We start from the raw sequence: 22,669 nt of genomic DNA on the forward strand, positions 1-22,669 counted from the left end.
TGTGAAAGCAGGACTGTGAGACCCACAGAGAAGGTAGACAAAGATGCTTCTCTCTCCATCAACTCCATGGACCTTGGCCCAGCTCAAGTGTCCTGTACTCTCTCTTACTCCCTGTTGGGTTGGAGCCTGGCCAGGCCCATTTGCAACCTTGGACTACAGTACTGGATAGTTAAACTCTGTGTCTCCTTAAAATCACCTTTATGCCAGATTAAACATGGGTAGATGCTTCAAGGTCAGTGAGAAGTTGAGCAGGAGTCTGGGTTCTCTGCCAGCCCCTCCCTCTCTGTCCAGGGCCCTCCGAGGCTGTGCAGTGGGGCTGGAGGTAGGTGAAGTGCGGAGAGAGGCTGCTGAGAAGAGAGCTAAGTAGCCCTCACTGTAGCTCTGGGAGCACTTCCAGCATGGTGCCCAGGCCCTTTTTCCTGAGACCTGTCTGCATACCCGAGCTCATTCTGCAACAGAGTGGGTCCACGGAAGGCCCATCAGTTCCTCCTATCTCCTTGGTCAGGCAGTGAGCCACAGCAAGGATCCCCTGACGGGGCTCTTGGAGCAAGCGGAAGGTCAGGTAGGGCAGGGCCTGGTTGGGAGTGAGGCAGCAAGATGCCACCTGCCCTTTATCTGATGAGGCTGGACCGTAATCCTGCTGGGGTAGCACTGCCCACCATGCTGGGCATCTGGGCTGGAGGCCATGGGGCCAGGGTCTCTCGCCATGGGCATCCCTTGTCGCTGTTCGCTTTTCCTCCTGCTAAGGGGCAGGTGTCCCCCTCTGTCATAATATGGGAGCTCAGGCTTCAAGTCTAGGGCCTGCCTGTGCCGGAGGAGAGAGCGTGGCTGTGCGGTGTACGTGGAGGACCTCGCTCCTGACCCTGCTGTCTCCCCTCTCAGGCCCCGTCAGCCTCCTCTGCTGGGGATCCACAAGGCCACGGTCAAAGTCACAGGCTTTCTGCCCCCATACCGCAACCTTAGCCCTCCCCCCACAACACATCAGCACCTGTTCAAAGAAAAAGAGTCCCCAGACACAAGGTGTCATCTTAGGGACACAGCGCGACACTTGCTGGGGTGGAACCCAGGACGGAGTTTAGTGGCTGGAGGCCGGGAGAAGGGTGTGGGCTGGGAGCACGGGGGGCCGAGTCCTCTGAGCCCCTTCCCCCGGAGCTTCCAGGGGAGCTAGCTTTTCTCCTCCCTCCTACCATTTACTGAGCTTGTGTTACGTGGTAGGCACTTTATAAATATTTTCTAGTTAATCCGCCTGACTTTTATAGCGTGCTGTTACTATCCCTATTTTGCTGCTAAGGGACCCGAGGTTTAGGGAGGTGAGTCAGCAGGTCTCACCTGCAGACTGGTAAAGAGTGGGTCTGAGCGCTGAACCGGATCTGGTGCCCCCCAAGTGCATGTTCTTAATCACTGAGTTACCCTTTCCTCCATGGCCTGAGCTTCGAGCTGCTTGCTGGGGAGGTGCTCAGAGGCCCCTTCATAGCAGCCTCCTGTAGGGGCCGGGAAGGGGGCTTGGGGTTTTAACCGAGTGCACCCCTGAGGCCTCAGAGGCAGGGCTTTGTGTGGGGAGTCTGAGCAAACACAGGTGCGTGTCAGCCTCCAGGGCTCTGGGACTGGCTTCTCCAGGAAATGGGGCTGGCTGCTTTCAACAGCACTTTTCCTCTTGCAAAAGTGGTACCTTTTTACCCACGTGGCCTCTTCCTCCTTCCTTTCACCCCATCCCCTCTCCACGACTGGGTGGTAAACAGTGAGATTTCACAGCCCCTCCAGCTGCGGGGGGGCTGGGGATTCCCACCAGGACCCCGGCCCCACTGGACCTGAAAACTATCCCTTTGAGCTGCTGGGCTGACCCACTTCCTGCCAAGTCAGCAGGAAACCCCAGGCAGAAGCTGAGTGTGGGCCTGGGAGGGAGATGAGAGTAAGGTGCTGTGGAAATGCAAGATATGGTGGTAAATGACCGCCCGCCCCCGTCAACGTTCAGTGTGATGACACCCGGGCAGAAGTGCATATACAGGCACATGACAGCTGGGAGAGAATAAGGAACTACAGACAAATTCATATTTATTTTAAAGATTTAAAAATTCTGTAATATTTTTTATATCAAAAAATTGACAGCACAGTGAAAATAAAAACTAAGTAGCCTCTCATCCCCTGCTAGGTTTGCAATGCCAACACGAGAGGAAGGGGACCTGGTAGATATTCTTTCTTGCCCTGTTGCGTCCCCTTTCCTCTGAGCTGTCTTCCTCTTCCAGAGGGTCTCTGAGAGCGCTGTTTGGCCCATCACCCCCCTGCACTGATACCATCCAGGTGTGGTTGGCTCTTCCAGGACCCTCCCACTTTGCATCGGTTCCTCACTTGCTCCTTCGCCCGGTTGTCTCGCTTTTACATCCACTAGAATGTCTGTTGCACAGGGCAAGGAATTTTGTTATTTTGTTCACTGCTGCGTCTATGACTCTGTGCCCCGAGACTTTAGGGTGAGTCCAGGTGTGAAGCTGACCGGTGGCCACCATGCAGTGGGATACGGGCAATGATAAGAGGGGTTGCAGGGTGCCGTGGGCTCACACATCAGCCCGATGGGGCGGGTGGCTATCAGGAAGGCTTTCTGGAGGAGGTGATATCTTAGCCCAGTCTTAGAAGAAGAGTGTGAGTTAGCCAAGCATGACACAGAGGACACTCCAGGCTGAGGAATCAGTGTATGTCCCCTGCCCACCCCCAAGCTGTGTGCCAGGCTTACCAAAGCTTTGGGACAGCACACGCACAGCCCTCTTGGCTCTCATGGGTGTGGGCTGGCCTACAGACTGGAGCTGTGTTTGCAGGGAGAGGGAAGTACCCTGTGTTGCTGAGTTTCTAGTGAGATATGATTTAAGAATGAGGCCCAGTGTTGGAGGGGTGTCATAGTGCGGCCCCCTGTCCCCACCTCGTGTGGGCTGCTGTCTCCCCTTCTTGCTCACAGGCTCGTCAACTGTTGGTTATAAGCCTACGCAGCCATTTCTTCTCCCCAGTACTCACTGCTGTGGCACTGCCCCCTTCTCCTGCCCATTTATTGCCACTTCACTTTGGAGTTCCCCAGGGCAAGAGGACGTGGTGGTGGGGTGACCTTTCCGAAGAGGAGGAGTATTTCCAGGGCGGTTGCTGCTGTTACGAGAAATTTAACACTGTCACCATTGCCACTTTGCAGGACAGGTGGGGAGAGAGCTGGCTGGCCCTGCTGTGGGGGATGGAAGGTTGGCTCTTGAGCCCCCATGTGGTTGAGAGTACCATTTGGTGCAGAGGAGTCTTGAGTTGCCAAGGAATAGATTGGATCTAAAGAAAGATAGCTCTTCTCTCTGTTTGTGACAGCTGGGGAGAGACACTTGCCCAAGTTCTGTTTGGATGGGCGAGCGAAATGGAAGTGCACGCTTTTTCTTTCTCATGTTTGTCGAGTCACCCTGTTCCTCGTGTGAGCCACCAGAGGGTGCTGTTGGCGCAGGATAGCTTGGCCTGCCTGATGGTCGGCTTAATACAGAAGCTTCAAGGTTGCTGCTCTCTCCCCACAGATCAGAAAATTACAGTGCTGATGGTCTTTCATTTAGTCTCCTGACAGTCCCTTTTCGAAACTCTTGCTCGTACTTTTGCACCTTAAGGTGCCTCCACCTCCCACCCCAAATACACACACATACACCAAGGGGGTACTTACCTCTCTCTCTTCATTCTGACACTGCCCCTCTGAACTCTGTCCCCAACAAAACTGATTAATCTTCCTTTAGCTAGCTGCCAAGCGGACAAGGATTTAATAAACTTATTTACCCTAAGTTGTTAATGAGGCTTAATACTTTACCCCTGGGGTACTCGACCTTGTAACTGTGAAGATCGAAGCTAAGCCTTATAATCTAAGAGGTGAACTGCTAAGAATGGAATCGTGCCACTTCTCAGTGTGGGTGGAGATGAGGAATCAGTGTATGTCCCCTGCCCACCCCCAAGCTGTGTGCCAGGCTTACCAAAGCTTTGGGACAGCACACGCACAGCCCTCTTGTCTATCGTGGGAAGAAGGTTGGGAGGGGAGCTGTTAAAGGAAGGTGCTGCTTTGTCCATCCCACTGGTGCCCACCCATGCCACTGGCCCTGCAGGGCGACCCCCCAGCTGTTGCCCTGCGATGAGCTGAAGGAGACTGCAGAACAACCACGCTGAGAGGTTTTATGGGCTCTGCTGAGTGGGTTTCTCGCCCTTTATGGTTAGATGTCTTGACCAACAAGGATGACAACACCAGCCCGCCCAACACCTTGTACAGAACAACTGGAAAAAGGGTGTGAGACAGACGGGTCCTAAGGGCCTCAGAGACCATGTGGCTTGTGGGAGAGACTGACCACTTGCTCTTCTTTCCTTTGCGCAGACGTTTACAGCATGGTGCAACTCCCACCTCCGGAAGGCAGGGACGCAGATCGAGAACATCGAGGAGGACTTCCGGGATGGCCTGAAGCTGATGCTGCTGCTGGAGGTCATCTCAGGTGAGCTGGACCACTGGCCTTGGGAGAGCCAGAGCAGAGGTGATGCCAGATGGGTGGGGCCCCCATGGCCCAGGATCAGGCACTGCCCACTGGGTTCTGCCACTTTGGGAATGCTGCCCTGACACCTCTGCGTCTGCTCTGTCCTTGGTTATGGCTAGCTTTGGGTGTCTTGAAAAAAGTTGCAGGTGACTTGTGAATTCAGACAGGGAGACTGGGTTTGGTCCTGGCTCTGCTGCCCACCATCTGTGTGCCCTCGGACAGATCGCTGCCTTTCTGCCTCAGCATCCTCATTTGCATAAAGAGGAGTTTGAAGGATGGTCTCTGAGGTCTCTTCTCTTCCAAATGCTAGGATTCTGTGGTTCAAGAAAGCAACCATGGCTGACCATCTCCAAACGCTGGCTCCACTGCTACCTAGCTACCTCTATCCAGGTGATCCCAGCCCCTTTTCCAGCCCCCAGCTTGGAATTTGGGTGTCCAGATACCTGGAGGGACTGCTCCTCTCCAATGCATACCTCCTCTTTCTTATGGATACCTTTCCTCCACCATCCCTTAAAGGTTGGAGGTCCCGAGATTCTAGCCTTGGCTTATGCACTGGAGGATCTCAGCTGCTTTCTTCACTTTACCTTCCACCTTGCCGCCAGTCCTAGACTAGTCTCCATCCAGCCTTCTCCCTGGAGCCTCCTTTTAAATACTGAATCGCACTGGGCATCTTCCCCCACATGTGCCTCAGGGTTCAATGCCTTTGCTCTTTGGCATTCAAGTTTGATTCATTCTATTTCCTTCTATTATCCTTCTTTTACCTCTGCTACCTCACGGTGTCAGTGCGCCTGTGTCAGCTGTCACCTAGATAATGTCCAGAGGCCTTTGACCCCTCCTCCCAGCTTCTCCCTTCCCACTACCCTCCGTTACCCACACGCAGCCAGGGTCCATCCAACAGCCCAAATATGGTCGCGCTGTTCCCTGCTTGAAGCTTTTCAGTGCCCCTCTGGGGCTTTGCGCCTGCAGCCCACATTCCTTAGCATAGCTAGCAGGATCCTTCATGAGCTGGCGCCTGCTTTGTTTTCAACTAACTATTCCCAAAAAGGTGTCAGACTTCAGACCCTCTGCTACGTGGGGGCACACGCAGTCCTCCCCAGATGGCACGCTCTCTGTTTTCTGTGCTTTTGCACAAGCTCCGACTGCCTTCCCCCACTCCCCAATACTTGAAAATATTTTCATTGCAGGTGAAATCTGTGAGGGGGGGGTGGGGTGTGTGTGTGTGTGGTAAGATATACGTTAACATAAAATTTACCATTTTGATCGTTTTTAAATGTACACAGAGGCACTAAGTACATTCACATTGTTGTGCAACCATCACCACCATCCATCTCCAGACTTTTTCAGCATTCCATACTGAGGCTCCATACCATTCAATGCCAACTCCCCATTCCCTTCTCCCCCCCAGCCCCTGCCCACCACCATTCTGCTTTCTGTCTCTGTGAACTTGATTCACAGATTCTGTTCTAGGTTCCTCGTACTAGTGGACTCATACAGTATTTGTCCTTTTGTGACTGGCTTATTTCATTTAGCATAATGTCCTCGTAGTTCCTCCATGAAGTAGCATGTATGAGAATTTCCTTCCTTTTTAAGGCCAAATAATATTCCATCGTGTATGTATATCCCACATTTTGTTTATTCAGTCATCTTCAATTCACACTTCAGTCGTTTCCACCTTTTGGCTATTGTGAATAATGCCGCTAAGAACATGGGTGTACAGATATCTGTTCAAGTCTGTGCTTTCAGTTCTCTTGCGTATGTACCCAGAAGTGGAATTGCTGGGTCCTAGAGTAATTCTATATTTAATTTTTTTTTTAGGAACTGCCATATGTTTTCCTCTGCTTTTTAGAGTGTCTTTCCCGACCTCCTCCTCCAACATTTCTTAGTTTAAACAAACCTGGCATTGTTCTTTTTCATTCTTCAAAACTCTGCTTAGGCATTTCCTCCAGGAAGGCTTCCCTGACTACCACCGCCCCCCCCCCCCCCCCCACCGCCCCACCCCGCTCCTGCTTTGAGTGGCTGCCCTCCTCTGGGCTCCTAGAACAGGCCGTTGATTCCTCTAGTGTGTCATTTGCCATGCAGCAGGATCATTTTTGCCTCATGTGTTTTCTCCCCACTGCGCACTGAGCCTCTTGGGGCGGGGACAGTCTCATCTGTATCCCAAGTGCTTAGACCTGTACTTGGCACGTAGGTGATGCTCAACAAATATTAGAGTGACTGACTGCCCCGCTGGGCTTTTCCGCATACCCACCAGGTGCTCTCACTGAACGGGCCGGCCTGTGCACATCTGTGGGGCGGGGAGAGATTGAGTCACCGAGATGTTGCCTTTTCCTCCTTGAGCGTTTCTGGAGGTGGGTAGGATAACAGGAGAAGAAAGGGGGTGCTCCCTGCAGAGGTCCTCTGAGCGTGGTCCCTGGACCACCCAGCAGAATCAGCAGGACTGCTTGGCCACATGCAGAGTCCCAGCCCACACCCCAGACCTCCTAAATCAGAAACTCAGGAAGCAGGCGAAGGGGACTGGACGCCTGCAGTTAGCAGGTCCTCCTGGTGGTTTTGTGCTGATCGAAGTCCCAGAACCACTATCCTTGCTGCCTCCACTGTCTTGGAGAAGCCCCGTTCCAGCCAGTGTACGTGGCTGGCGGGCTGGCTGGCGAGCTCAGGCTTAGCAGGACCTAAGGGCTGGGGCTCTAGCGGGAGCAGCCTTCCGGGGGCACGAGGTGCTGCCTCCATCCATCCTATCGGAAGGGGAGCCCTGCGGCATCTCATCTGCTCAGGAGGGCGGTAGGGTGCCTTGCCAGAGAGGGGGGCAGTGGCCACAGCCTTGGGAAAGCCGTGAGCGGAAAGTCTTGATTTAATAATAAAAACCCAGCTGTGCTTCCCTGGGAGCTGCCAGGCCAAATGACATCTGTGGCAGGAATTCTGTTCTCTAGAAGCTGGGGAGCCCCCTGGGGAGTTGGGAGGCCCCCTGGAGAAGTGCCGCTCTGACAGGGTGGGCATGGCCCAGCATCAGGGCCACCCTGCCCCTCGAGATCTCTCAGCCAGACTGTCGATGTGCTCGGAAGGGGGCGGGGAGGGCACCGCTGGGCTGGTCTGGAGACCGTGGCAGGTGCAAGGGTCCTGAATTTCAGGTCCTAGGATGGTGGTTCTCAGCCTTTTAGGGTCCCTGACCTCTTAGAGACTCTGAGCGCTGTGCGCCCGTTCCCCAGATATGGGCACACATGTTGTACATATACATTTTTCAGATGGTTTCAGGAGGTCCCTGGACACCTGTGGTCTGTGCTCTTAACAGGGTGTTTGGAGAACCTGTTCCTCAACGCCTGTTTCCTGGCAGATTCTGACCGAAAAGCCTGAGCAGCAGAAGCTCCCCTGTGGAAGCTGGAGGTGTGGGGTGGGGTGGGGGAGTGGCTGCTGAGTGAGGGTTGGAGGTTGACTCAGAGCTGAGCCGAGGGTACCCCTGGGAGGCAGTAACTGGACAAGAGCAGCGGTTCTCAAATGAGAGAGGGACTCCGTGGCAGCACACAGGGAACTTTTCCAGAATACTCTAGAGGGACCCAAACACTCTCCCAGGCCAAAACAGTCTAGGCTAGGAGTTCAGGGCCTTTGCATATGCTGTTCCTTCTGCCTTGGTCACCATTCCCTGCAGTCTGGGCCTGGCTGCCTCCCACTCAGAGGCCTCCCCTGACCACCTCACAACTCTTTCACTCTCCTACCTGCCCTCCTCTGCTGTCTCTTTTAAAGCATTTATTTTAAGCATTTACCCTTCTGGCTATTTGTTCATTTGTGTGTTTCTCTGATGAAGATCTGTCTCTCCTCCTGGACCATAAGTACATGAAGGCAGCAAACTGTTCTGTTCACCCCCATATTCCCAGCACACAGCCAAGTCCTTGGCATATGTTAGGGGCTTAATACAGACTTGCTGAGTGGCTGCAAGCAGTTTAGACCTGAGAAGTAGGAGAACAGCATCTCACTTCCTGTTCCTCCCTCTCGGTCTGTGTTCAGGTGAACGCTTGGCCAAGCCGGAGAGAGGCAAAATGAGGGTGCACAAGATCTCCAATGTCAACAAGGCCCTGGACTTCATAGCCAGCAAGGGGGTCAAGCTGGTGTCCATAGGAGCTGAAGGTGAGTAAGGCCTGCCCCTGGCTGCCCCCCCGGAGCTGGATTCTCCGCACCCCCCAACTTCCTGGTTCTTTTGGCCTTTTCCAGCCTGACTCCTAGACCCACTCCTATGTCCCACCCACTCCTAGACATCCCTGGGGGCATGTGGAAGTGGGGCTCCCAGCACCTCCACCTGGTCGACCCGTGGATCCTTCATGTAAAAACAGCACTTTCCATCCAGTCTCTGCACCTTGGCAACCCCTCCGCTGAATCCTAGCGCTGTGGGATACACCTGTGTGGAATGCCACCTCCCTCTTCCACAGGCCTGGCTGCACTGCACTGTCCCAAGCAGAGAGTTCTGTGGTCTGGGGAGAGTGTGCAGACCCTGGCTGGGTGGAGGCAGCCCCCTGCAGGATGGCTGTCTACACACCTTTAGGAACATCTTTAATATCATTTCCCTGCAGAGCAGCTTCTTGACTCTTTTCCCTTTACTTACAAAAAAATTGTTTATACACCTGAAAACTAACACAAGATTGTAAATCAACTTTACTTCGATTAAAAAAAATTGTTTAAAGCTCAGTCTAAACCATTATTAGCATGTTCTTAATGGTTAAAAGGAGTTCGCACAATTTCTTGTGTGCACTGTAATGGTTCTGAAGGATTTAGGGAGGGTCGTGAGGTGATTAGAATAAAATACCATAACTAGGCCCCGTCAGGACTGTGTCCCATGGATTCTGCAATGGGTTGGGCATCTGCTGTGTGGTGCCAGAGATCAAAAGGTGAGTAAGACGCCGTCTCCATTCATTCATTCCTTCATTGTAGATATAACCCTGGCTGTGATTACTGATCACTTGCTCTGCAGCAGGTACTGTGCTGAAGCCCTTTGCACCAGTGATCTCATTTCATCCTCACCAGCCCTATGAGGTGGCTCTAATTATTATCCCCATTTTACAATAGGAAAATACATGCCTGACGAGATTAACTTGTCCCAAGTCCCATCATCAGCAAGTGGTAAAGCCAGAACTCAAATTCAGGTCTGCGTGACTCCAGAGAAATACCCCAGAGGGTGGCCTTTCCTTGCAGAGGTTGGAGGGTCTTGCTTCAGTAAATCCATAGGAGCTGATCTCTTCTCTGGTTGATGACTTTAAAGTCCTCCTCTTTTTTTCTAGAAATTGAGGGATTTGATGTATCAACATCAAACTGAGAAACTTGAGCACAGCGGTTGGCAGACTACATTCCATGGGGTCCAACCTGGCTGACCCGGGTTTTTGTAAATATTGGACCACGGCCATACCCATTTGTTTACATATTATTGGTTGCTTTCCTGCTACAGGCGGAATTGAATAGTTGTGACAGAAACCATATGGCCTGCAAAGCTGAAAATATTTCCTATCAGGCCCTTGACAGGAAAAGCTTGCTGACCCCTTCCTTACCGGGGACTCAGGCTAGTACTTGAGGCCATCACGGGTGGTGCCTTATGCATCCCATCCCCTCAGCTGTGAGGCAGAGATCACGTCTTCTACATCCTTGTGGCCCCAGCTCCTAGCAGCATGATGCACAGTCAGTGCTCAGTAAATGTTCGAAGGGCTTGTGCGTAGCAGGATACTTCGCTTTGTGAGTGGGAAAATAATTGCTGCCTGTTAAGAAGAAAAGAATAGTTTGTTCTCTTAGGGAGGAGTCAAGACTTGGCAGAAAAAGTTTCAACCAAGCAGGTATGGGAAGCCAAAGAACTTGCCACTCAGGTCGTCTGGTGCAAGCTCAGATGCTCGCTGGGACACGGAAGTAGAGGATGTATGACGTGGGCTGTGGTGAACGGTAGGGATGAGTGGGGAGAAGAGAGGAGAACATGTTCTTCTAAGCAGGGCAGCTGCCATGTAGATCTAACCAGTTGTTGCTGTGTGGGAATACTCATCAAGCATTGCTAGATCTTCCAATTTTTCAAAAGAAGCCAGAAATCCAGATTTTTAGTGAGGAAAATTTAGCAACTACCTAAAAAAATATTTTTGTAAAGACTCTGAATACCAAAGGGGAGGAAGAAAGGAGAAGATGGGCGAGAATAGCACTTGCTGAGTTCCAGATCTGTGGCTGACTAGACAGGATACTTTAACAGGCTTGTCATGTCACCAGCCACATTTTACAGTCAAGGAAACTGAGGCTGGAAGAAGTTGATGGAATGGAAGTGTGTAGTACAGGCTCTGGGCCAGACTGCTTCCATATGGCAGAGCCCAGTAAACCCCGGGGGTTTGGGCTCTGGAGCTGAGGTCTAAAGCTCTCCCATCACCCCAAGGCTTTGCTGCCTCCTCTGCAAGGGCCCAGGACAGAAATTGCATGTCTGATTTTCCTCAGCTCTGAAGTGGCAGGTCAAGCTGGCTGTGTTGTCTCAACAGAGGGGTAAGGAGCAAAGACTGACATGGGTGTAAATGCTCACGACGCCCCTCTAATCTCTGGGGAGTCACCTAACCTAGCTGGCTGGAGTTTTCTAGCTCCTTTGGCACAGGCCTCGCTTCTCAAAAGATTTCTAAAGCCTCCTTAAAATGAGACATTCCCTACCTTCTTGCTGCCTTTAGGCCAAGGCTTCCCTCTTTGAGATCCTTGCTCCCATTTCAAGCTGAAATAATAACCTATATAGGAAAAGAATCTGAAAGAGAATGAATATAGGTATATGTATAACTGAATCACTTTGGGGTATACCTGAAACTAACACAACATTATAAATCAACTATACTCCAATAAATTTAAAAAAAGAAAACAAAAAAAGCTGAGCACCGAGATCGTGTCAGGACGGCCGCTCTGCTGAGCCAGGAAACTGGATGAGGCCCTGAATGGGTTTTGTTTATTTTAATGAAGTGAAGTTTACTGCTGTAGACTATAAAAGGCAGTGGAATGGATCACCTGGAAGGAGCCCTCTTGGGGTTGGGGTGGGGGAGATGTTGCCAATTGTCCTGGCTGGGGTGCCCTGGGGACCAGGCCCAGCCCAGGTGAAAGGCCCCAGACCTTTGAAGGGTTACCACGTGGGGCAAGGTCTCGACTCTGGCTGACCCTGACGTGCAGAACCAGGCCCGGAAGGAAGACCCTGTGGGCAGGCTGACTGTGGATAACATACAGAACCTTAGGGGATGCAGGGAAAGGCATGGGTTCCCTGCCCCCAAAGATGTTCAGATGGAGGCCAGAGGCAAGAAGCATCCACACCGCGGCAGGGGTTAGAATAGATCCTTAGGATTTCTTGTGTGACAATTGATTCTAGACTGTCTAGACTTCACGGGGTTGGGACTTGACGTGGGTGAGTGGTTGGGATTTAACCAGATGAGAGCACCTGAGAAGGATTTTTCCTTTTAAAATCTTGAGGCAGGGAAAGCTTGATGGCTTTGGGTGCTGGAGCCTGGGGGTGGGCTCGGTGATTTAGCATCTGTCCTTAGGATGGAGGGGGCGGCGGGTACAGTAGCTAAACCCAATGGTCTTGGGAGGTGCTGACCCCCAGGGTTCTAGTTTCTATCACGTGGAGTTCCTTCGGCATCATTCATTCCACCATCTGAATACTGCTCAGGTGACTGCCGCCCTGGACTGGGGCCAGGGGAGAGGCAGGTTCTGAGTAAAAGCAGGATGTGAACAGCTTCACAGGTAGCTGTGGTCTAGGAATGGCTTCTTCCCACACCCACAGTGACACTGTTTTTTTGGTTTGGTTTGGTTTTTTAAAGATATTTTTGATGTGGGCCATTTTTAAAGTCCTTGTTGAATTTGTTACAATATTGCTTCTGTTTTATGTTTTGGTTTTTTTGGCCACAAGCCATGTGGGATCTTAGCTCCCCAACCAGGGATCGAACCCACACCTTCTGCATTGGAAGGCGAATTCTTAACCACTGGACCGCCAGGGAAGTCCCAGACATTGTTAATCTAGCGTCATGGTTTTTCCCCCAGGGGCCCGGTTGTGGCCTTGGAACCCTTCTTTTGGACCCAGCATTTCAGGCCATTTAGATGCCTATGAGATGGGCAGCCTTACTCCAAACACAGAGATGCCTGGGGAAAGGATCTACCGTTCTCGGGACCAGGGCAGGAGAGCCCTCTGGGGAGGGTTACACTCTGAGGGTGTGTGGGGAATCGGGTGGGCACTGGGGATGGGTGGTCCATGGGCTGTTAACTGTACACACACCACTCTCTTTGCCTGTCCTTGGCCCCTCTGTTTTCTGGAGTGAAACTGCTTCTTTGGTAGGAGTTAGAATTCAGTAAGCAACACCCCCAGGGCTTGGGTGTTTCTGTGGAAGGAGGAGAGACGTAAGTAGGCAAGACCCAGAGAAGAAGCTGCCTTGTCTTCCTTGGCGCTGGGAGGACACTGAGCTCAAGGCCAGCAGGAGGCTGGGATATTTTGATCTTCACAAATGGGGCAGCTGGCGAGGGGACACTGGCCCCAAGTCATTAAAACCTTGTGAACATAATGTTTAATTATGTTCTAATTGTCTATTTGGTGACAGCTGTGATCTGCTCCAAACCTGGGTCCGGTCCTGGAGGAGCCTGAGTGCTCTTATGTTCTCTGCCCGCTCGCCCGCCTGTTTAGTGTCCTCCAGTGTCCTATTCATTCATTCATCCATTTGTTCATTCATTCAACAGATGTTGATGGAGGGCCTTTTCTGTGTCAGGGACAATGCTGGGCTCTTAAGCAGTGATGCAAAACAAAAGATCTTTACCCTCAGGGAGCTTACGTTCTAGAAGAGGGAGAAAGAAAATATATATGTCAGTTGTAGAAAAGTAAAATGGGAGGTCCAGGAAGGGCTCAGTGAGAAGATGAAGGGTGAGTGGAGACAGGAGGGAGGTGAGGGGTATCCCAGGACGGGGGGAGAGCTGCAGGGAAGCTGGGTGACTGGAGGGGTAGCGGGAGGAGGGGTCCCAGAGGCCCCACCAGCCACTGCCTTTGGCTCCGAGTGGAGGTTTTGAGCAGAGGGGTGACAATCTGGGGATTCGCTCAGTCATGCCTTGTACTTTGCACCTTCACAGGGTTTCCAGTGTGTGGTCATGATAAATACCCGGGCAGCAAGCGCCTTCACACAGCAACCTTACTCTGTATTTCACTCCACTGGCTGGGGCTAGAGAGAGAATTTTTCTCTCAAAAAATTGAGCAACTTCAAGATGCTTGCTCCCTATTGCCAAATTATTGCCCAGAAAGGTGTTTTTTGTTTTTTGTTTTTTTAAAAACTTCTAGCCACAGTATGGTAGCCTTATTACCATCCTGGTGTGTGTTCGCTTGTTTTTCAACTTTGCTAATTTAATAGCTGGGAAATGGTATCTTATATCTTTCATTCCAAGTGAGATTGACATTCTTACAAATTGGTTATTTGTATTTCGTGTTTTGTGAAGTGTATTCATGTCTTTTACCTACTTATGTATTACGAATTTAGACTTTTCTCTTATCAATTTATATAAACACTTTGAACGTTACAGATGCAAAACCATTGGGGGTCACAAATGAAAGGGCATTTAAAAAATATCAAACGTTTAGGAGCTGGTTCTTTTTTTTTTTTTAATTAATTTTCACTGGAGTATCGTTGCTTTACAAGGAACTGATTCTTGACTGATTAACTGACTCTACTCCCGCTCCCCGCAAGCCTGCTCTGCAAAGCGCAGCCGGCTGTTCTAGTTATTAAGGAGGAGCTGCTACATCTCTCTGTCTCTCTAACCCAGGTTCTCCAACTTGCATCATTGTCCTGCGGACGCCTAGGGTTCTGGGAGGGGCATTTAAACCCCCTTCTTTACAGGAAGAGTCACATCCTGTCCCATGTCCAGAGTGGACACTGTGCTTCCTTTACTCAGCACCCTGATGCAGGCTCAGCAGAGTTACCCACTGTCCCCACCAGAAGCTGCTGTGGCCAGGCATCACTGCTCAGTGCCTTTACCTTGCATGCAATTTTGCCCTCCCTTTTGAGAAAGGGGATGAGATCCTAATTTCCTTAGTGGAATCCACTCTTGTTTAAGGGGTTTGTTTTGTGGGAAGCAAACCCAAGTGGATGTGGGCTCAGGGGGATTAGGAGTCCCTGGAAGTTGCCCCTTCTTATGGTTTTGTTGGGTCTCCCCTAAAACTAGTGTTGCAGGTAGGAAAACATGAGATATTCTTTGGATGCCTGAGTCTTAACTGAGAGTACCTCACCATGGGGCCAGGTTACCATCTCCTGGCCTGGAAGCAGGTGAGGGTAAGGAGTCTGCATTTGATTGTTACCCTTCTCCACCCCCGACTATAAATGACTCCATGTCTTAGGCTCCTGAAAGACAGGGCTTATTTATCTTTGTATTCCCTGCCTTTGAGTCTGGTACAGAAAAAAAAAAAAATTACTTCATAGAATTTATAACATATTTTTAAAAGTCTAGAAAGTGCTGCTTAGACTGAATTTAGTGGGGTATCTTTTTTTTTTAAGATAGATTTTATTCATTTTTTAAAAAAATTTTATTTATTTTTAGCTGCGTTGGGTCTTCATTGCTGTGAGCGGGCTTTCTCTAGTTGCAGCGAGTGGGGGCTACTCTTCGTTGCGGTACGTGGGCTTCTCATTGCGGTGGCTTCTCTTGTTGCGGAGCACGGGCTCTACGCGCGCAGACTTCAGTAGTTGTGGCACGTGGGCTCAGTAGTTGTGGCTCGCGGGCTCTAGAGCGCAGGCTCAGTAGTTGTGGCGCACAGGATTAGTTGCTCCACGTCATGTAGGATCTTCCCAGACCAGGGCTCGAACCCGTGTCCCTTGCATTGGCAGGTGGATTCTTAACCACTGTGCCACTAGGGAAACCCATAGTGGCGTACTTCTTAATTGTGATCTTGAAGCTGTTGTTTGTTTTTTATTAAAAAATACCCAGCTAGCGGCATCATGAACTTGATTTGTGAGTTAGTGGATCCTTCCCGTGGCAGTTTATAAACCTTTGTCGGGTTGGTTAATTTTTGTTGCCTGCACTGGCTTTCCAGCTGTGGATGGCTGTTTTGAGAGCTGTGCTTGCCCAGAGGTCCTCAGCTCACAGAGGTGCCAGGACATTTGTGATGGTGTAGAAATTCTCTCCCTCTTCTCTGTTTGGCTGGTGGACACCACTCAGGGTTTAAGACACCCCCTTCTCTGTTGCCTTTCCTGTTGTACCCAGTCGAATTGACCACTCTCCTGGTGCCCCCAAGACACCCCCAAGTAGACTTCCTTCCTGACACCTGTGACATGTAATTGCACTAATTTTTAGACTTCCCTCTAGAAGTGGAGTGTGTGGTCATTGACTTCCTAAGTGGCGCACGGAGTGACATGGGCACTCAGGGAGTGTGAACTCTGTCCCTGCTGAGACCCTTCTTAATGTGTCCTACTGCTGTTTCTGTAGAAATCGTGGATGGGAACGTGAAAATGACCCTGGGCATGATCTGGACCATCATCCTCCGCTTTGCCATCCAGGACATCTCCGTGGAAGGTAGGTCTTCTGCTCTGTTCCATGCCATCCCCAGGCTTCCACCTCTCCCGTGCCTCCACCATCACGTCTTCCTCCCTGATACCCAGGGCAACAGGGCCTTGATCACGGGCCACATCCTGGGCCGCTTACCCATCGCTGGCATCTGTGCTCTCTCCTAATCTACAGGGAAGTAAGAACTGTTTGGAGTGCTGGTCTCCTTAGATGTGTTGTCCCCAGGGAGACCCCTCACTTTGAGAAAGCCCAAGGTTGCTGTGGGGAAGTGTATTGGAAACACCCCACCTGGCTCTTGGGTTGTTAAATCTGAAAGGGTAGGGGAATAGCAGTCAGGAGGGAGTGACAGGAGGGTGAGCCCACACCAGGTCCTCCACTTTGCTCCCATAGCACCCTCTGGTGGCCACCTTGTAGATCTGCAAGGGACCACCATGGTCTGGGGCAGTGATCTCTCTAAACTTTTGATTTCACAGTCCAGCAGTTTTTGAGCTTTATGTCTGATACGTGTGTATTTATTTTGCACTAAATTATATGCATGTATTTCTATGCATATTATAAAACACACCAAACCAAATTTTTAAAAGATGAGGTGGAGTTATTTTTAAAATATTTTTTATTCATTTTAATGGCCTAGAAATCAAATCTTGAGAAGATTTTTGTTCAAAATAATTTTTAATGAGAACAATGTGGATTAAATTGCTTTGTTATGGAAATCTTCGTTTGACACTTGGTGATACAGCAATGTGAAGTTCTAAGTTTGGTTTATAGATACCTGGTATTTAGGGCTGAAGTGGTTAAAAAGATACCCACAGTAGTCACTTAGGGCATGGTGCTTGTTAGTGATAATAGATATAAATCTGGTTTTCAAATAGCTTTCTTGATGAGTTTATTCTTTTGGGTAGACATCTTGTCAGCTCTGATTAAATCGTTGTTTTTTCATCTTGTAATGTGACTGACAAAGAGCTTGAACTAAAAACAGAAGCGTTAGCTTTGCTGATTTTTTAATCGTTTTCTTGTGCTTGAATTATTGTATTATCTTTGCAGGAATTGTTTAACATCATTTTAAAGTCCATTTTGTGAATCGAAAGTAAATGAGATCATCCACAAACCCACTTTACTGAGTACTATAACCTGCAATTCACAGCCACGAACACATGGGGGTGGTGCGGTTTGCAGCCCTCCTGGGCTGGGAGCTTCTGGGGTCCTCTCAGATACCTGCCCTATCTTACTGACACATGTCTGCTTTACACACAGCAACAGTGTTGATCCATGCATTAAATATAAGGAAACCATTTTTTTTTAAAGATGAACACTAAATGCAACCGGAAGTCCTAATGCTTTCTTCTCACATGGCTGTGTGTCCTCCACAGGGCACATGGGGCCCCTATCTGAAGATTCCTGGATTTCAGATTTCACAGACCAATCAAACCTTCCTCCCCAAAGTGGCCACCTGACATAAGTTGCCAGCTTATTTTGTATTGTTGCCATTTCTTTGCATAAAAGGGAGTGAAGGGGAGATATTCTGAAAGTTCGAAAAGCCATTTTCTCAGTATTTAAATGTGTAAGGTGGCCAGTTATGAAACGCTTCCTAGCTTACTTCTATGTTTCTCAAATAGGTTCTCAAACTTTGTCAAGGAAATAGATTTGGTGGCCTGGTAGCAGCAGGGTTGAAATCTAGGGGTCTTTGTGTGGACCCCCTGTGTGAAAGAGCATGGACCCTGTGGTCACGGTGGGACCTCCATGAGCCCGCGCCCCTCCCTCCACCAAGCCAGCCACTGACCTCTCTGCCCGTCATCCCCTTCCCCACAGAGACTTCAGCGAAGGAAGGGCTGCTCTTGTGGTGTCAGAGAAAGACAGCCCCTTACAAAAACGTCAACATCCAGAACTTCCACATAAGGTGAGTGGCTGGGGTCTGAGGGACCCTTGTGGAACCTGGGCTGCTTCCCTCAAGGACCCCAGGGCACACTTGGCTGGGTCAGTCTTAGCTCTAGAACAGAACAAAGACACTTGGGGAAGAAGTCACTTTTCTGGGAAGGGTGGGTCACCGTTTGATGCCCCCTTCCTCCTGGAGAGGAGCCCTCTCCCTCCTAGCTACTGCCTGATACACCTTTGGTTGATGCCCTTGGAGCCCCCCAAGGAGAGTGTCTGGGAAGTTCTAGCCTGGGCCTCTGGAACAGAGCAGACGAGGGCCCTGGACCTTGGGTGGGGGTAGAGTTGGACGTGGCAGGTGTATCTCAACTTACCAAGCCCCACAGTGTCGTACCCCAGTGCCTGGGATCGTGGCAGGAAGAAAGTTCCTTCCCATAGTATCTTCTCCCAACTCCTGCTCCGAAGGGTTATGTACTCATCTCTGGAAAAAGGAGACCCGTGCTTAGTGCTTTGCCCCTACTGCTTGGCCCAACTCACCAGCTTGCCCCCCTTCTCTCCCCCGGGCAGCTGGAAGGACGGCCTTGGCTTCTGTGCCTTGATCCACCGACACCGGCCTGAGCTGATTGACTACGGGAAGCTGCGGAAGGTTCGTTTGCTCACCTGACCCTCCTGCCCCCTCCCCCAGCAGCTCCTACGGACTGGTCCCCCTTGGTTGGGTGGGGGATGGGCAGGACTGGGCCCCCTGTTCTGAGAGCCCATGGCCCAGTGTGAAAGGGTGTCAGTCTCCTTAGACTAGCTGAGGAGACAACCCTTCTAGAAGTAAGAGAAAAACACCTCCTCTGTCAGGGCTGCTTGAGTATGTATGTGCATAGCGCATACTTGCTGACATGTCCAACCTGCCAGGAAAAATATCAAAACCACCAAAGCAATTTTGTTAGGATGATGGGATACTAAGTGGCCTTTTCCCCTTCTGTTTTTCTGGGTTGTGCAAGGTGCACATATTACTTTCATAATTTAAGATATTGCATATTTTTAGAGACATCTATCCCAGCCTTGTCCGAGACTTGCTCTACAGTCCTGGGCACATTCCCACCATGGATTTGCTTTCCCTCATTGCTGAAATTTGGCTGGGGATTTTATTGCTGCTTGATTCATTTATGCTTTTGGTGTGAAGTTGCTAGGGGGTTTTCTTGAGCAACAAGATGTTGAGGAGCAGACCGGGAGGTGGGAGCTGTGTGTCTAGCCTCGTGGTGGTTCTTAGTGTCCGGGCTGGTTCAAGATGCTGGCCTGACCTGGGAGAGGTCTGTCCGGGACACTCGGACTGTACTCAGCATCCCCCCTCTCAGCCCATCCCAGCACCGAGAAGCCCTGTGGTGCAGACATCCTAGGAGAGGCCACCCTTGGAGCCCTCCCCATGCCCCCGGTATATGGTCTGGAGCTTGGGTTGGAATGTCACCTGTTGGTGCTTGAATCTCTTGGCAAAGGGCTTCTAGGAATGACTGTTCTGGTATTTGTCTCCTTGACCTTGATACCTGGAGAGCCCAGTGTTCAGTGAAGTCCCCCACCTTGCCTCTGCCCCCAGTGGCCAAGCAAGACTTGATGTTGCTGGTGCAGCAGCAGCTCTGTGGCATCAGAACCTCCGTTTTGGGGTGTGGGTGGTGGGGTGAACCGCCAAAAAGGATTTGTGAGGGAGGAAAGGAGTAGCTTCCTATCCCCTCCAGAAACCCCAAGCTGGGCCTGAAACTTGAGGCTGGGCCTCTGCCCACCTGGAAGAGCCCACCTGCCGAAGGAGAGAGCCCGCTGCCTGGCCCTGTGCGTGGCGGTGTCCAGGTGTATGTGGACGAGGGTCCAGCTAACCTCTTGGGGGGTGAGGGGGGGCTCCCAGCCCTCTAACTCAGCCACTTTGCAAAGAGAAAACAAATCGATCTGAGAACGCCCCTGACCCGCCTGAAAGCTGTGTGGCCAAATCAAACAGGGGCCAAGGTGGGGGAATCCTAGAGGCGGAGACTTTTTTCAAAGGTGTCATCATCATGTACCGCCCTAGCGGTCAGCCGATGCCCTGTGGTGACAGGCGTGCGTGTGCCTGTGTCCCTGCTTGGGGGGCCGGGGTGGGCAGCAGCCAGTCAGTGCACAGCTGTTCCCCACCCCCCGTATAAAGTGGGGTCCGTGCTGACTGTGGCTTTTCAGTCTCGGCCCCCGCCCCGCCCCCCGACTCCAGGAGCCTCAGCCGTTCGGGAGGGGAGAGTCCAGGGGCCTTTGTCTCATTCCCCGCCAGCCTCTCCCCACCCTCTGTCCCTCTCTGTGTCTTTTCATTTCTCCCTGTTTCTCTGTGTCTGTCTCCCCTTCTCTTTAAGTCAGTAGCAACAGTACAATCCAGCCCAAATCCTAGCACAGACCTGTTCCCACTGAACCGTGGGAAAGCACAGAGGTTACCAGAGCCTCTGGTGCTTGGGAACAGGGGAGAGCCAAGGGCTCTGACCGGGAAGCACTTCCTTCCGGCACCCGCTCTAGGTGGGCGTGGGGGGCCTGGCGGTCCCTGGGAATCGAGGGGGGCAGGTGGGTGTGCACCCGGGGCCTGAGGATGGCCAAGGGCCTGGACGGAAATGACCGTTGCTGCTTGACAGTGTTTTTTATTATTCTGGAAGCTGTCAGAGACTTTCCCAGAAGGACTCCACCTTCTCTATTTTGAGCAGTTTCTTCCTGAAAGCGTCCCAGATGAATGGATTTATCCTTTTGTACCCTGTGATTCTCACCTTAGCAAATGCGGAAGCTGAGTGGTAGGCTGACAAAGCCAGTTTGCTTTAGGTTAGTCTGGGAACCAAGAATCGAGTAGGAGGTCCAGCAAGGAACTCCCCCAACTAAGTTATAGGTTTTTTTCCACATTAAATTTTTTTTTAATTTGGTAAAATATACATAACCTTTAAAGTACCACTTTAACCATTTTTAAGTGTACAGTTCAGTGGCATTAAGTACATTCACACTGTTGTGCATCCATCACCACCACCCAACTCCAGAACTCTTCATCTTGCAAAACTAAAATTCTGAACCCATTAAACCATCATTCTCCACAACCCCCTTCCGCCAGTCCCTGGCACTCTACTTTCTGTATCTATGAATTTGACCACTCTTGTAGGTACCTATATAAGTGGCATCATATAATATTTGTCCCTTTGAGTCTGGCTTATTTCACTTAGCATAATGTTTTCAAGGTTGTCTGTGCCGTAGTATGCCCGTCTCAGGATCTCTTTTCTTTTTACGGCAGAATAATATTCCATATCTATTTATCTGTCAGTGGGCGTTTGAGTTATTTCCACCTTTTGGCTATTGTGTATAATGCTGCTATGAATGTGGGTGTACAAATTATTTGAGTCCCCGCTTTCAATTCTTTGGGGTATAGACCCAGAAGTGGAATTGCTGAGTCATATAGTAGTTCTTTGTTTAACTTTTTGAGGACCCTCTGTACTGTTTTCCACAGCAGCTGCACCATTTTACAACCCCACCAACAGTGCACAAGGGTTCCGATTACTCCACCTCCTCACCAAGCCCCAATAAGTTTTCTTGAGAAGATAGCAGAGCCAGAATATAGTCAGAAGACTGTAGCTGTTTGAAGGAGCCCCAAATTTCATGGAATATGAGCGCCAAAGGGGCTTGAGAGCTCCTAGGCCAACTCTTGAGTAATAGGCGGGGAGACTGAGGTTAGGTTACTTACCAGTCCAGCTGGCTGGTGGCGGAGCTGAAACCAGAAGCCAAGACTGATGGCTCCCAGGCCAGTGCCTGGTCTCAGCTTGCATTTCTTTCTTTCTTTCTTTTTTAATTGTATTTATTTTTGGCTGCATTGGATCTTCGTTGCTGAGCACAGGCTTTCTCTAGTTGCGGCGAGCGGGGGCTACTCTTTGTTGCGGTGCTTGGGCATCTCACTGTGGTGGCTTCTCTTGCTCTGGAGCACGGGCTCTAGGCGCGCGGGCTTCAGTAGTTGCAGCACTCAGGCTCAGCAGTTGTGGCTCGCGGGCTCTAGAGCGCAGGCTCAGTAGTTGTGGTGCACGGGCTTCGTTGCTCCGCGGCATGTGGCAGTTCCCCCGCCCCCAGTCTTGGTGATCATCGAGATGGGGGTAGCCAGAGACTTCTTGTGCCTCTCACCCGCCGCCTTCTTCTTCTCCCCCTAGGACGACCCACTTACAAACCTGAACACGGCCTTCGATGTGGCGGAGAAGTACCTGGACATCCCCAAGATGTTGGATGCAGAAGGTGAAAGGCGCTTTCCTTCTGGGCCTTCGGCTCTTCTCCCGGCTGCGTCCAGCGGCCAGGAAGGGCGGGCCCCGCACCTGAGGCCAGAAGGGAGAAGGCTTGGTCTTCATTTGGGGAGCCAGGGGGTCACTTGTCTCTCAGGGATTCCACAGACAGATTCCCTGAGGTTTGGAGGAAGAAGTGGTAGCTGGTGTCGAAAAGGGCTGCCTGAGCATGATCCTCGTCTTGGTCTTGGAGTCGGGGTAGTGGGTGCCGGGGTGGAGCGCAGTGGTCCTTTGTTGTTGTAGGGGAGGGGGAAAAAAAGTTTATTATCATGTGCATCATGGATACACATGGGAGCTTGCAGTGATGAGTAACTCAAAGGGGTGATTTGAGTTTGGGGTCTATATACATACCTGACTTCACAGGGGAAAGGGAGTGGGAGAGAGGGCACTTGTGGAAATACAAATGACTTTTTGGAAAGATGAATGGGCCCTTAGGAGAATAGATGGAAGATATGATAGTTTGTGACAATGTCTGTCAAGTTGTAAGGCCATTTTCAAACACGC

General features: G+C 50.8%; 1 protein-coding gene across 3 annotated transcripts in view; it reads left to right on the plus strand.

Moving 5' to 3' along the window:
• ACTN1 (actinin alpha 1) overlaps positions 1 to 22,669 on the plus strand; it is a 94,754-nt gene that overhangs the window by 47,987 nt on the left and 24,098 nt on the right. For all 3 annotated transcript variants that reach the window (XM_082451596.1, XM_082451598.1, XM_082451597.1), the window contains exons 2-7: positions 4,361 to 4,475; positions 8,511 to 8,630; positions 15,930 to 16,016; positions 17,817 to 17,904; positions 18,444 to 18,522; positions 22,040 to 22,121. In XM_082451596.1, the coding sequence (XP_082307722.1) occupies positions 4,361 to 4,475; positions 8,511 to 8,630; positions 15,930 to 16,016; positions 17,817 to 17,904; positions 18,444 to 18,522; positions 22,040 to 22,121 (571 nt within the window). The remainder of the gene's footprint in view (positions 1 to 4,360; positions 4,476 to 8,510; positions 8,631 to 15,929; positions 16,017 to 17,816; positions 17,905 to 18,443; positions 18,523 to 22,039; positions 22,122 to 22,669) is intronic.

Source organism: Balaenoptera physalus (genome assembly GCF_965194825.1).
Source record: "Balaenoptera physalus genome assembly, chromosome: 2".
Lineage (NCBI taxonomy): Eukaryota > Metazoa > Chordata > Mammalia > Artiodactyla > Balaenopteridae > Balaenoptera > Balaenoptera physalus.